The sequence below is a fragment of the Perca fluviatilis genome, chromosome 7, assembly GCF_010015445.1.
Source record: "Perca fluviatilis chromosome 7, GENO_Pfluv_1.0, whole genome shotgun sequence".
NCBI classification, from domain to species: Eukaryota; Metazoa; Chordata; class Actinopteri; order Perciformes; family Percidae; genus Perca; species Perca fluviatilis.
Window position 1 is genome coordinate 28482759 of NC_053118.1, and position 15199 is coordinate 28497957.

At 36.8% G+C, this 15199-nt stretch overlaps 2 protein-coding genes across 3 annotated transcripts; both read right to left on the bottom strand.

The window, feature by feature from the left end:
* Positions 1-473: 473 nt before the first annotated feature.
* Positions 474-13053, bottom strand: si:dkey-24p1.1 (uncharacterized protein LOC556718 homolog). The gene is made up of 17 exons (XM_039806281.1): positions 12929-13053; positions 12018-12092; positions 11504-11920; positions 10795-11073; positions 9442-9699; positions 8915-9175; positions 8502-8792; positions 7460-7744; positions 6226-6501; positions 5229-5492; positions 4967-5045; positions 4816-4879; positions 4572-4711; positions 4302-4359; positions 1482-1576; positions 1322-1385; positions 474-930 (listed from the first exon to the last, which is right to left on the bottom strand). The coding sequence occupies exons 2-17, from the start codon at positions 12070-12072 to the stop codon at positions 715-717; spliced, it is 3102 nt and encodes a 1033-aa protein (XP_039662215.1). The 5' UTR covers positions 12073-12092; positions 12929-13053; the 3' UTR covers positions 474-714.
* Positions 12630-15087, bottom strand: irgq2 (immunity-related GTPase family, q2). Of its 2 annotated transcripts, none has more exons than XM_039806283.1 (2): positions 14959-15087; positions 12630-14579 (listed from the first exon to the last, which is right to left on the bottom strand). In XM_039806283.1, the coding sequence occupies exon 2, from the start codon at positions 14575-14577 to the stop codon at positions 13438-13440; it is 1140 nt and encodes a 379-aa protein (XP_039662217.1). In that variant the 5' UTR covers positions 14578-14579; positions 14959-15087; the 3' UTR covers positions 12630-13437. The 2 variants fall into 2 exon arrangements, with proteins under 2 accessions (XP_039662217.1, XP_039662216.1); XM_039806282.1 differs by having other exon boundaries at positions 14955-15083.
* Positions 15088-15199: the final 112 nt, after the last annotated feature.

Consider the following 15199-nt stretch of genomic DNA (forward strand, 5'->3'; position numbering starts at 1 on the left):
TATTCACAAATGTCAAAGTAATGTCAATACATTTTACAAATATGTACATTTGCCCACGAATACTTTCCTTAACAAAATTAGTATTTCTTTATATGTTAGGTGGCATGGGTTTGGTCACTTTTCTTCCTTCTGTTTAGTACTTGTTAGAGATGTTCCGATACCGATACCAGTATCAGTTTCGGCTCCGATACTGCCTAAAACGCTGGTATCAGTATCGGGAAGTACTGGAGTTTATGCACTGATCCAATACCACGTAATAAAGCCCTAAAGAAAATCTACGTTAAAGTAGTTTATTTTTGTTCATTTTCCGTTATAACTGACTGTCAAACTGGATAATAAAAGAAAGTTCTGTGGAATTCATTGTGTTTGTTTATGTTTCACAAAGAGTTTAACCTGAGCCAGACTGACAACAAAGATAGAAATAATACCACATCCATACAGGGATAGTAGTATACAGCTGTTAAAACATAATAAAATATATGACACATTGGTATCGGATCGGTACTCAGTATCGGCCGATACGCAAGTTCAGGAATCGGAATCGGTATCAGGAAGCAAAAAAGTGGTATCGGGTCATCTCTAGTACTTGTTACTGCACACTGTGAAAAGCATAGGCACTAAGGAAAAATAAATGTTAACATTGAAGTAAACAATACAGCGATGAAACCCCTATTGAACAATTGACTGTACCTGTAAGAGTAAGAGTATCTAATCTCAGATTTTGACCTCAGTGTACTGTGTCACCTCTTCATCAGAGCTGCTGGAGTCTCTGCCGGCTCTCTGAAGTCCAGGCTTTGCTTTGAAGCTCACCTGTGAATAATTGATCTCTATTTCCTCCTCACTGGTGTCTGTGTCATAGTTTAATGCATTTTGAGATTTGGCTGTGTGTGCTGCGCTGACGTTCTCGTAGTCCTCCAGCCTGTCATCATTCTAGGAGGATAACAGGGATGGTCAGATAAAGTGTGTCATTACTTCTAGCAGTATCTGGATTTTATGCACAGAGAAATTCATATTAACAGACATTGGGTGCTTGTGCGGACTTGAAGATTATGTTTTCCCTGATTAAATTATTTGTTACAGGGAATCTATTTCTAAAGAGAAAACGTCCTCTTTGCTACTGTATTGTCAGCACACAGAAGTACTATACAAAACATACTTCTTTTCTACGTTTGAGTAGTAGCTTTACTGTAACCACAAACACAATATAGATCATCCACTAAAGTTACTTTGACAAACAAAATTGCCTTTAATGCTATAAGGTAATAAACTGAAAATGACACATCTAAAAAAATAAAAAAAATCTTGTTTATAGGTTTCTGACCTTTTTAAGTGGCTTTTGCTTGGACACCATAGAATACACATCTTCCGCTTTTGTAGGATTGTGCCTAGAAAATAAATAACATATACCATCATAAATTTGCCATGTAATAAAACTTTTCTTGTTATAATATACAGTAACATGAAAAAACATATATTCTCACTTTTGCTTATTTCCAAAGTGTAAAGAAGCGTAGTTGAGAGAATCATCCTGTGTGTGTCCACCTTGCTGTCTGATTGGCTTTTGTGCAGAAGGACCCTGAGCAGATGCAGACAGAAGACATCAGTGAATATATAGTAGCAACTGAATCAGGTTATTCATGCCTTTAAATGGAAGCTGTAGGCCGTCTGGTCATTCATTGCTTCACAATACTGAATGATTGCTGTTCTGCCAAACAGTGAGGACAGAGCTACAGTACAGTGGGCAAAGCAAAAGCTTGATCATCGAAAGACACATCTGCCTGTCTAAAGAGGAGCTACATAAATGACTGAGGCCAACGCAGATGTTTGAATAGTGGTTTTGCGAACACTAATGTGTTAAACTGAAATTGTATGGATGCCATAAAAATTCATAGTATAATAGGTGGAAAAAGTCATAGAATAGTATGTGGAAAAATTATAAAAGTCATTGTATAGTATGTGGAAAAGATTGTCGAAATAAGTTATAGTATGTGGAAAAAGTTGAAAAAAGTCATAGTATATAGTACAGTACAGGCCAAAAGTTTGGACACACCTTCTCATTCAATGCGTTTCCTTTATTTTCATGACTATTTAAATTATAGATTCTCACTGAAGGCATCAAAACTATGAATGAACACATATGGAATTATGTACTTAACAAAAAAGTGTGAAATAACTGAAAACATGTCTTAAATTCTGGTTTCTTCAAAGTAGCCACCCTTTGCTCTGATTACTGCTTTGCACACTCTTGTCATTCTCTTGATGAGCTTCAAGAGGTAGTCACCTGAAATGGTTTTCCAACAGTCTTGAAGGAGTTCCCAGAGATGCTTAGCAATTGTTGGCCCTTTTGCCTTTAATTTGCGGTCCAGCTCACCACAAACAATCTCGATTGGGTTCAAGTCCGGTGACTGTGGAGGCCAGGTCATCTGGCGCAGCACTCCATCACTCTCCTTCTTGGTCAAATAGCCCTTACACAGCCTGGAGGTGTGCATTCATCTGGTCTCTAATCTGAGCTGCTGTTAACTTGCGATTTCTGAGGCTGGTGACTTGGATGAACTTATCCTCAGCAGCAGAGGTGACTCTTGGTCTTCCTTTCCTGGGGCTGTCATCATGTGAGCCAGTTTCGTTGTAGCGCTTGATGGTTTTGCAACTGCACTTGGGGACACATTCAAAGTTTTCGCAATTTTCCGGACTGACTGACCTTCATTTGTTAAAGTAATGATGGCCACTCGTTTCTCTTTACTTAGCTCATTGGTTCTTGCCATAATATGAATTCTAACAGTTGTCCAATAGGGCTGTCGGCTGTGTATCAACCTGACTTCTGCACAACACAACGGATGGTCCTAATCCCATTAATAAGGGAAAAAATTCCACTAATTAACCCTGACAAGGCACACCTGTGAAGTGAAAACCATTTCAGGTGACTACGTTTTAAAAAGTCATAGTTTATAGTATGTCGAAAAAACGTATAAAGAAAGTCATAGTATAGTATGTCAAAAAAAGTCATATTATAGTATGTTGAAAAAAGTATTTATTTTCTTGATTCTAGATTTTTTGGGGGCATTTCCACCTTTTAAAAAAGTCATAGTAAAAGTATATCGAAAGTGTCGATAAAAAGTCATAGTATAGTGTGTCAAAAGAAGTAAAAAAAAGTCATAGTATGTCGAAAACAGTTACAAAAGTCCTAGTATAGTATGTCATTCATCTATAGTAGTGAACCACATAGAAGAAAAAAGTTCATCAGTTTAAAGGTAATGTTTACTGTTATGGTCTATTGTGGTGAAGTACCTAGTATATCTATTCAAAATCATTTTTATTGTGATTTTTTTTTATATGCACTTTTCAGTAAAGACACAAGAACATGTTACATTGACAAATGTGCTGCAGAATTTTTTTAGCTCAGCTGAGTGTGGAAAACTGAAGTTGGATATGGTAAAGTCCTGTAGCCGTTTGAAGCCCAGAATCCTGTCAAAAAAACGTTTTAAGAAAGTCATAGTATAGTATGTCGAAATAAAGTCATAGTATAGTGTGTCGAAATAGTTTAAAAAAGTCATAGTTATAGTATGTCGAAAAAAGTTTAAAAAGTCTGGGTATGTATGTCGAAAAAAGTTGAAAGTCATAGTATAGTATGTCAAAAAAAATTCATAGCATCTATAGTACGGTATGTAGAAAAATCATAAAACCATAAAAAAGTCATGGTATAGAATGTGGAAAAAATTGTCGAAAAAAAGTTTTTAAAAAGTCGAAAAAAGTTTAAAAAAGTCTCTGTATAGTATTATGAAAAAGTGTCGGAAAAAAGTCATAGTATAGTATGTCGAAGAAAGTTAAAAAGTTCTAGTAGCCTATGCATAGTATTATGAAAAAGTATCTAAAAAAAGTCATGGTATAGTATGTGAAAAAAGTTTTAAAAAGTCAACAAAAACAAATCCCAAAAAGTCATAGTATAGTTTGTCAAAAAGAGTAAAAAAGTCATGGTATTGTATGTCAAAAAGAATAAAAAAGTCATAATATAGTATTCCGAAAATGTTTAAAAAATGTCTTGGTATAGTATGTCAAAAAAAATTGAAAAAAGTCAGTATTGCAGAAAAAAGTAAATACTAATTCATAGTATGTTAAAAAAAGTATAGTATAGTATAGTTTGTCAGAAAAGTCATAGTATAGTACAGTATGTCGAAAAAAGTTAAAAAGTCCTAGAATAATCTGTTGAAAAAGTTATATTATAGTATATTACGAAAAATTTCAAAAAAGTTGTTGAAAAGAAAGAAAAAGAAAAAGAAAAGTTGGGAAAAAATTGCTTGACCCACTTGTTTTCCGGAGGGCGGATTCACAGTACAGTAAACACTGGTGATGTTGGATGCAGGGCTGTGGAATGACAACGACAACAACAACAGAACCATGCATAGTCAGTGATTGACTGTAATAAATGACAGGGAAGACTCATTGTGCCATTCGTGTCTGAAGGATCTTAAATGGACGCTTTGACTTCAGCATGAGGAGCAGCATCCAGCTCTCCTGCTGTCCTACAGAGTGTGCCTTGTCCTGGGTGGGGACAGTGTGTGTGGCTGCTGTCTTACGTGTTGTCTGGACGAGGCTGGCATCGTTGGCCATTTGGATGGCGTGGCGGGTCTGACAAGAGGTCATCTCTGCTCCTGAAAGGTCCTGCCATACCAGGGTCGCTCATCTGATTTCTCCTCCTGGCGTCATTCCACCAGCCCTGATATGATTTACACACACATACACGCACACACATAAAAGACTCATTTTTGTCTAAATATGTTCAATAAAGAAGCAGAAAGAGTTGCACAAATGAGTCATTACCAGAAAACCAAAACCGGTCGCTGTGTTCATAGCTCCTTGTTGAATTGATTTCTTCCTCCTGTGTCTGAAAACATGATAGGGACATAACAGTGGTTATGCATGCCAATTACACACGCCAAATGGTATGTGAAATATATTTGTTTTACTTTACCTGTAGACAAAGACAATCAAAATGATTATAAACAGGATAATAAGAAAAAGAAAGATGTTTAGGACCGTCATCAATGTTTCTGTGGTTAAAAGAGACAGAACATCAGTATATAGACATAAATGTGTAAACAAGTAGCATAGTTTCAAACTGCTGTGATTTTATCAGAGGAAAAGTGTTCTGGCAATTCTGATTGCACAATACCTCTAACATGTCTCCCTTTCAAAAATGAATGAAAGCAAACGAGGCCTTGAAATCCACTCACGATCAAACAAATGGACTGGGTCAGACTTTCTTTGATTTATTTCATTTTTTGCGATGCAGTAGTAGCTTCCCGGCTCGTTTGAAGACACTGTGTAGGTCTGATGGTTAGACACTTTTACATCCCCTTCCTCAGTGTTTATCTTGTACCATGAATACTGTGTGACTGGGGGATAGCTCTGACTGCTGCAGCTCAGCTCGACAGATCTCGTTCCGTCAGGCTGCCGCTGCTCTGCTGCTATCGTGATACTGGTGTGTTTTGGAGCATCTAAACAGGGACATTTGAAATAAAGTAAGGCAAGACAAAATTATTTACTTTGACATCTTAGTGTTCAAAGATCATACAGGAATGACAGCACAAATGAAAATATACTTAAAAGCCACTGTGTGTAGAATTTTAAGTTTTCCTTTTGGCATCCCCCAGTGGTCGTTTTATAAAAGACACTGTGGCAAAGCCATGCACTGCTCACACCTTTGCCCACCGTATGCCACAAGAACAACTGAAAGAAGCTATAATCGTATTAAAATTCTACACAGTAATTTTTTCTAAATTATGAGCAGAAATGTGATTCAGACATTTCTATCATGCTTCTGTATAAGGGATTTGTCGACCAACAGTTATTGTCTACATCACATTTAAAGGTACCCTTGGAAGTTTTTGACATCTACTAGCACTGAAACAATGTTTTTGCAATGCACATTCCTGACAGGTTACAAGTTACAGGTTACTTTAGTTATTGGCAGTTAGTAAGAGTAACACACCATGAAATAAAGCATTTCATTAGATTTACATTATTCCAAAAACCAACGTTGCAAATGACGAAGGATTCAACATTCAACGCGTTGACTTGTGGATACACAAGCGTTTTGGTGAGAAACACAAACAATTTCATGCAAGAAAACCTCACTGCCCAATCTGTATTTACAATATTTACAATAATGTGTAATGTAATATCTCCTAGTTAATGCATACACCACCCTGAGTGCATCAGTCTACTCACACTTGACTTTGACCTCAGCCAGCGTCTGTGAGTTTCCAGTTCCAATATCATTACTGGCTGCACAGCTGTACTGTCCGCTGTCAGAAGGACTGACTGACTTGAAAGAAAGAAATGTTAGGTTATTCCGGATGATTTCACTCTTCCCATTAATCATCTTCATCCAGGTGACGGAGGTCACTGGTGGGTGGGACTGGGCACTGCAACGTAACGTCAATGACTTGTTTTCATTCACGACGAAAGCAGGCTCAGCTTTTACAGTCACGTCTTTGGGATGATCTGCATTTATCAAAAAGAGAAGAGTCACATCTAAACATAGTGAGTTATTATATATATATATATATATAATATCAGCATACATTTAAATTTAGAGGAGTGCAATAAAAGGTAAGTCTTTATCTATATAGGTTGTGTACTTTATAAACATGAGAACAACACATGCACACCTGTAAAATATAATACATTCCAATACATAATTGCCTTACAGATGGGAGAAAAGCTGATTTAAATGATAATCTTTGGGCCATAGTTTGTGGTGGTGGTGCATTATATCTCAAGGTGTTTTTGTCAAAACAAAAAATAAACATGTACAACTTAAAGTTATGCCAGAGATTGAAGTAAAAGTAGAATACTACACAATATAAATGAACCATTCCAAGTAAGTAAGTCATGCATTCGCAATTTTAGGCAGGGCAATAGTTTTAGCAGGAAAATGCACTTAAAAGTGAAAAGAATTAAAAGTATAAGTATTCAGTAGGTGTTATATTATATTACTGTCGTTACTACAGATGCATTACTTTGTAAGCAGTAGCATATTTGTATATATATATATATATATATATATATATATATATATATATGTGTGTGTGTGTGTGTGTGTGTGTGGTTTGAACTACTGTATTACTTTATGTTCAGTAGTTTATCTATAATACTGCATCATATTTTTTGAAGTTGTTTTGTATGTACAAATCTAGCTCTTCAAAGTAACTGAATTTAGTAAGTTAGTAACAATATTGTGTGTCAAATAAAGGTAGTGGAATTGAAGTATAAAGTGGCAGAAAATTGAAGTAAAGCACAAGTACCTCAAAATTGTACTTTAACTAAACTATTGTACCAAAAACTAGAGATGTAATCAAAATGATTTCACATGTAAATAATAGCTGAAGATCTACTTTATGGAAAGTTTTGGTTTTGATGACTTGTTTGGAAAAAGCCAATGCACTGCTGAATCACTCACATTTAACCATCAATGTTTTTGGTTTGCTTGTGTTTGAACCTTCGCTGTTTGTGGCGCCGCAGGTGTAAACTCCTGTGTGAGTTGACGTTACATTGAATTTGTGGTGGAGAGTGTTAGAAAGCCAATATTGAGTGAAAAGCACTTCTGAGGACTGAGGTTTTGATTTGGAAGTCCTTGTCAAGGTGAGCGTTGACGGTGGGAAGCTTTCAACAGTGCAGTTGATGGTGATGAGCTGATCTTCCGTGAGCTCAGTATCCATAGTCAGCATGGGTTCAGTTGGAGGATCTGTAGAGAGGAAGCAGCTGTGTGATTTTCAGGAGAATTCATTCATTTTCTAACATGCTGCATGATGATTCAGGAGCAGTCTATGAACAGGAAGTCAACTTCTGTCCTGAAAGCTTAAACACTTCAGAGTTTGACACTCTCACGTATGTCTGTTGAATACAGGGCTACAACCAGCAGCATGTTAGCTTAGCATAAAACAGATGGAAACTGCTAGCCTGGCTCTGTCTAAACTTCATTAATTTACACATTATATCTCATTTGTTTAATCCGTATAGAAACTGAAGTCTAAAAATGACAAGTTAACATTTTGTATGTGGTTTTGTGTTAGACTATTTCTTGGCTGGGAGCAATAACTTGCGTGGCAACTATACTTGCTGTAAAAAAGCAAATTGATGTCTTTTTCCACTTCCGTTTTTGTATGGATTAAACAAATGAGATATGTCTTCATTTGTGAGTTTTAGTTAAAAAATTAGTAACCGTTAGAGCCAGGCTACCTCTTTCCAGTCATATGCTAGGCTAAGCTTATCGGCTGCTGGCTCCAGCCTCATATTTACCGTACAGATATGAGAATTTATTCCATCTTTTTGTCCAACTAGCAAATTATTTACCTTTGAAAGACATGAATAAGAAAGAAAAGATTTTTTTTTGATTGAGTCAATCAGATTAAATAATTATTTTTGTAATACTCAAACTTGATGTAAAAGTTGAGAGGAACTTAAATATCACAGAACATTTTCAGCATACCACAATTACTTACAGAGTACGTCTATGCACACCGGCGCACTATTGCCTCCTGTATTTATCTTGTTGGTTGCATTGCACATGTAACATGCTTCATCTGCTCTCTCTACTTTGTAGAAATATAGCATTTCTTCTTTAGAATTCTTGGACGTCCACTTTGAGGAGTCAATCGGTTTCTTCATGTTGTAGCGGTACCAGGAGTAATTCCATGGGGCAGGGTTGGCATCAGTGTTACAATACAATTTAAGGTCTCTACCAACTTTCACTGTTGTATCAACATCACCGATGGATGTCATCCTCGGGCCATCTGGAAGGAAGAAATAATTAAATATTATTAATATGCTTTCAATGGTGATGCAGTCTATCAATTTATTTACTTTTCATCATCATCATCAACTCGCTGACAAACGTGCAGCACCGGGAGCTTACATTCAACTGTAATTGTTAGTGACTCTGATGTTCCAGTACCCACAGTGTTGGTGGCACTGCATGTGTACGAGCCACCGTTCTCAGGCTGGATTCCTTCAACAACATATTGTCGTGTTTGTTCCTGATGAACAGCATTCCCATCTTTAAACCAAGAGTAGGTGCTAGGTGGTGGGTTGCTTCTCTTCACGTTACATGTCAAAGTCATTTTTTCCCATTCTTGAAGTACAGAAGCAGAGGACGCCACCTCAACTTCAGGCCGATCTGAAACAGAAGATATTATTTTTTTAGGCTGATTAACAATTACTATCCACTAAGAACGCTATAGTATATATATGTATATATATATATATATATATATATATATATATTTAAATGAAAACAGATTGTTTAAAATCTTACAAAGGTTTTTGTTTTGCTAATACCACATCAAAATGTAAAAATGTACAGCAGTATTACAGGAGTTAACTATAGAGAATCACAAACACACCAAATTAAAGAATTCAAGTAAAAACATAGGAAGTACTCACACTGAACTTTAATAGAGACTGGGCTTGATGGTGTTGTCCCATGCTTGTTTGTAGCTTTACAATGGTATTCTCCATTCTGTGACTCCATAATTGATGTGATCACCCATACTGCCCCTGTTTCCACTACAGCCTCTTGTTTATCTTTAAACCAGGTAAAGGTGGGGGCAGGACTTCCTTTGGCGGAGCAAGTGAGAGTTACAGATTGTCCTTCCACAATGTTCTGAGAGCTTATTTCAGCCAAGGTGTTTTTGGGAACATCTGTGTCAACAAATTAAATAAAGTCGGGGGAAATCAGTCAACTCACATAGATGGATTATTTACGGCAAACAATTATGCATACTGTATTTGATTATAGTTAAAGTGGAACCTTAAGTGATTTAACAAATAGCCAAAGTATGAGTTTAGCAAAAGTAATCTACATGAATATAGGCTAGATGAGTATAATTTAGTACAACAGATGTATAGTTAACAAATTAAAGTGTTATTTTTCAATGAAACATGAAGTTACACTAATGTACATCCCCACTTGCTACAGCATAGTAGCAAGCTTAAGACCAGTAGAGGCTAAACCAACCCCCTATTTATTTATCTCTCCTTAAGTTATGTCAATGTCATTTTATTTATTTATCTTTTTTTTTTCTTTTTCTTTATCTTTTTCTTTTTGTCTTGTTGTTATTGTTTGGTTTAACACTGTTGTTTCTCCTTAGTTTGTTTGATTAGTATTTTGGAATTAGTTGCCTGTGAAAGACACAAACTGTTGTTGATTTTTGTTTGTATTTGTAAAAAACAAAAGAAAATTGCTCTGTTTTTTTTATTACTAATTAAAACACATGACAGAGTAACTCTGCTAGCTTATTGTGATCTTATAAAAGAAGAATGATTTAAACGTAGGGGCAGCACCTGCAGGCATTGTTAGCTTAAATATTCTTTTGCAAAACATTACATGTCATGAACACTTTAGGCTCAACTTCTATGTGGAAAACCTTTGGTTTTTATTTCAATCTGTGTTGTTAATGACGTATACATTAGAGGCATACATATAGTTTGAGTTATAAACAGAGAAAAAATACTTGTGCAATTCTCAACTGCTTAGCATCAAAATAAATAGGCCTCTTTCTGCTGCTGTGATAATAAATCTTACTAATGTCAAAAGATTAAAGGTACAGCTAGTTTCCTAGTTTTATCTGTTTTATACCTATACATGAATTGAGGGTGGGGGGAGGGGGTGTTAAGGGTTAATTTGGTGCAGGTGCAACCCTTAATTTACATTTGAATTACAGATTGTTTGATTTCATATCAGTATTAGGCTAAATATGATCCCTGTAAGACATGACATCAACGTTATGAACTTACATTCAACAGTTACACTGATATTTTTAATCAAATATTTGTCTTCATTATCTTGTGCTTTGCATGAAAACTCCTTCCCATTGTCATTCCAGTCGACTGTCAGATTGACGGTGGTGCTTTTCGTTTTTGCATTGTTCCTTTGCTGAGGCGTTGGGGACAGTTGTGTCAAACCTCCAATTTGTAGCGTTGAAGTACATGAACTTGAAGTGGAGCATGTGAGTGTTATCATGCCAGGTCCTTTTACAGCTGCTGGTTTCTCAAAAGTGATCGGGCATGGATTTTCTGCAAATGTGAAAATGAGATCATTTTAAGAGAAATAAAATGAATATACTGAATAGCCAGTGATAGTAAATTATTAATAATATTGTATCAGTAATACAGTATGTCATGAATACATATTTTCAATATATATTCATTCTTACTTTTTCTACCTTAAACATGCCTGTATAAATATAGTAGGCTACTAGTTACTGTAATAACATGAAAGACTTAGCTAGTCCTTGACAAATGTATTATGGGTATGATCATAACCTTACAACTTTTTCTCAAATAATAATTCTTAAAATGTGTTTCTTATAATAATCATGTTGAATTCAACCAATCTGATCATTTCTGCCTCCAGACGAGCTTATCTCTTAATGTTCGCATAACTAATTTTATTGGTATATATTTTATGAAAAGATCTTTCAGCACTCTTGATTTATGTACTTACCTGTAACTGTGAGCTTCGTCTCTGGTTTAGTTATCCATTTATTCGTTTTTTTTTCTACAAATCTGAAAGAATAGTTTCCACTGTCAGTTTTGTTTAGGTTGCAGATTAAAATACTGCACAGATCTGGTGGAGATCCAGAAGGATTGTTCCTATTTAAAGATGGAGAGCCGGTATATTTAACTCTATCTGCAAAGTCTGAACTGACAGGACGCGTTGCTTCATTTGTGCTGTAAATGACAGTGCCACTCAAAACCTGATCATGCCAAGTTGGATTCTTTATCCAAAACCAGTATGCATCCTTAACTTGAACATTATTTGGGAGTGTGACCTTGCATTTGATTTCAATGCAGGACCCCTCTGTGGCTGTCAGGAGACTGTCTTGTAGTGTGAAGGGGTTTGGTTGGTCACAAGAAACATCTGTGTTGACGAAAACACAAATGTAAAAGTCAGGACTTTAATGCAAATGTTGTTAAAAGCAAACATTGTTATCATAATGGAATATGAAAATTCCTACTTTTTATTAGGGCCAGACATACCAACCACCAGACTGCCAGAGAATTCATTTTCATGTGGCACTAAAGCTCGATATCTGAAACAAAGAGATGAATAAAATGTATGTGTTCAATATTGGACGTCGTATAATATTTTTTTAATTTACTATAAACTAGCAATGTCAGTAGGAAGGCTTTTATGTATTTTATTTGATGCAAATGCAGAAACAAAATTCTTCCTCTTTTTTTTTCTTTTTCTGAGTTGTTTGAGTAGTCTGCTTTGTCTTTCTCATTTCAAGCTTGTTGGGAATTCTCCAGCATTGCAAAATATATCTTTTCTGAAACTAATAGCAGTACGTTAGTGTTTCAGTAGAAAAAGAGTGAAAGAAAAAGACTAAGACAAAATGTTGAGATTAAATGTTTTGTTGCAGTGTAGATGTAATTATTGTGTTTTGATACAGCAGAGCCCAAACATGCCCATTTTTAGGCTTCCATTACAGGTTCAGTTTCTATTTCCTTACAGTACCTAAAATATTATGTGGAGGTCATTGTCTTTATTTTACATCAACTGTTTGTTTAAATCACTTTGCTCCGCTTGTCATTCAAAGAAGACCGATAATACACCACACAGAATATTGAGAGTGCAAACATTACATTGCCTTTATTTTTTAGATTTGGTCATTTATCCCCCCAAAATTTATATGTAATATTGTCAAAAATAATAGTGTTTTTAAAAGCTCAATATACAACATATACTTCACTTACAAATGCCACTGTATACTTATTTAGAAAACTAAAATTTCTCAGACATTGTACCTCATCAATGATTGACACGGAACTTTCACGGACAGAGATTACTTTTTTAGTTAAATTAGGCAGTCAAATAGAGGAACTATTTAAGACTGAAAGATTTAAAAAATAAGCTTGTTCTTACCTCAGAAGATTCACTTACAGCAGTCCGTAGCACACACCATCCTTATTAAAGTAAGAGTAAGATTTAAAAAAAAAAAGGAAGTTTTCACAGTTCAACTAAAATCTTGAAAAATTTGCATGGCCAATCATGCAAGCCAGAGAACATAATCTTTTATAGTTGTACTGATGAAGGTGATACAATTTTCTCCTTCAACTTGCTCGCTACAGAAGGCATAGCAACATTCCTCTCACTTCCTCTATTCAATGGTTTTGTTAACAGGGAAAGTGAAAGCATCTGTTCAGGGTGGGTTTTTGGCACTGAGCAGCTTACAGTATTTGACATCTATTTGCAGAATGTATGCTTACACAGTATTTACATGATTTACTTCTAGCTCATTAAAAAGTGTGAAAACGTAGGCTATCAAAAGATTTCTGAAGTATTTTATAAATTGTGTGTTTCTTATATCCCAAAACGTAAAGGTAAATCACACATAAACAGGAAACCTTACACAAAGAAAAAAACATTTGATTTTACTTTCCCTCCCCAAGAGCAACAGCCACTATCTTCTCAGCATCAGCTGCCATTTCATCCATGGTGCTATTTAATGCTTGCAGCATGGCAGAGAAGGAGCGGCTGGCAGAACGGGCATGAACGGGCATCGCCATCTCCACCAGTTTAGATGAAACCGTGGCCAAGTCTTTTTCTGCCGCTGCCAGACGCTTTTTCACTTCACCTTTAGTAACCTCCACTGACAACACACAAGTCCGCAGCCCTTTGAGTCTTGTTGGTTCCATGCCCCGCTGTCGGGCCAGTCGCTCGACCGAATCATCGTCCAGGCACAGAGATAATTGTGCTTTGGTTAGAATCCGCACTGCAACACTTGAGTCCACCATGGAGGCCACAAAGGGAACAGGAATAGCCGACATCCCACCAGATAGCGAGGCAGCTGCCCATACTAGTGCTTTGAATGCTTCCTTTTTCTGACTGACCAGGGTGGAGGTAAGTGTCGGGAGAGCCAAGAGAAGGGCGTGGGCTCGGATCTCTGGAAGGTCTCCTCCCATGTCCTCCAACAGGCCAGGGAAGTCAAAGTTCTCCAGGGTGGAGGGTCTCACCAGGTAGACTTTAGGCAGTGTCACACCCTGAGATGTCAGCACTTCCATACTGGCTTTCCTCTTTTCTTCTAGGCTTTTTTCTGTGTCTTTTGCTGAAGCTAAGAGAATAAAGTACACTGTTTGCCGCTGCTGTGACCGGGCCTCCAAGTACACGTCCACACTGTTGGGTTGGGGTGTCTGTGTGAATGTCATTAAGACGGCATTATAGCGGGGGAATTTAACTCTATCCATGTATCCCTCGGGTTCAAATGGAGAGGCGGGTGGGACAGGTGGCAGATCCCACAGGCGAAAGTCGGGGTGTTTAGGGTTTGGGTAAACTGCCAATTCCTCTGGGGCAACAGATGATGGAGACGGAGCTGCTCCGTCGTCCCCAGGACCAAGGCCAAGGATGGAGTTTATAAAGGCAAATTTTTCATCCCCACGGCCCCCGATGACAGCTAAGTTGATCCTGCTGATCAGGAGATCTTCCACTGCATCCTTGACATCTGATAACTTATTGAGCTCTATGGACTCTTTGAGGGTCTCTAGGAGGTTCAGGCTTCTGAAAACATCAGCCATTTCTGTAAAAAGATAAAGATTGCAATACTTTATTATAGCAAAGGCCAGAAAGACCATATAAATACTTGCGGATTAATAAAAGACAAAGCATTAAAACCAATCTACTTTATCATACTGGTAATTGTAACAATAGACATGATGGCATTAACGCATTAATAAAAACAAACAAAATTGCCAGCTTTTCAATAGTAAACTTCAGAGAAGAAACCTAAAAGCAAATGATATATCTGGTGTCACAAGAAACCTGCTCATTCAACACTGGTGTACATCATGTTTAAACCTGAGCTGAAGGTTTACGTGGTCCATTTTAAACCAACGAAATATTGATTTTCTGGCAAGGCAATGTTTCAATTCAACAAACTCCTGCACACACTCACCTACAGATCTGGAAGAGAAGCAGCCCTCTGGTTGAAATATGTGTTCCAAGTTGTCAAATGTTGATTCTTCTGCAGCTCTGAAGGAGCAGCAGCGTCAGGTTGATCTATTTAAAGTGTCTGTGTCCGTCTAGCTAGTGGAACATCTAATCCTGTTAGCTCAGTCTTAATCCAAAATCACTTTAAGCACATTCATGCACACCGTGTGTGTATGTAAAGCTATCTTCTTTCATGCATACCCCGTACTT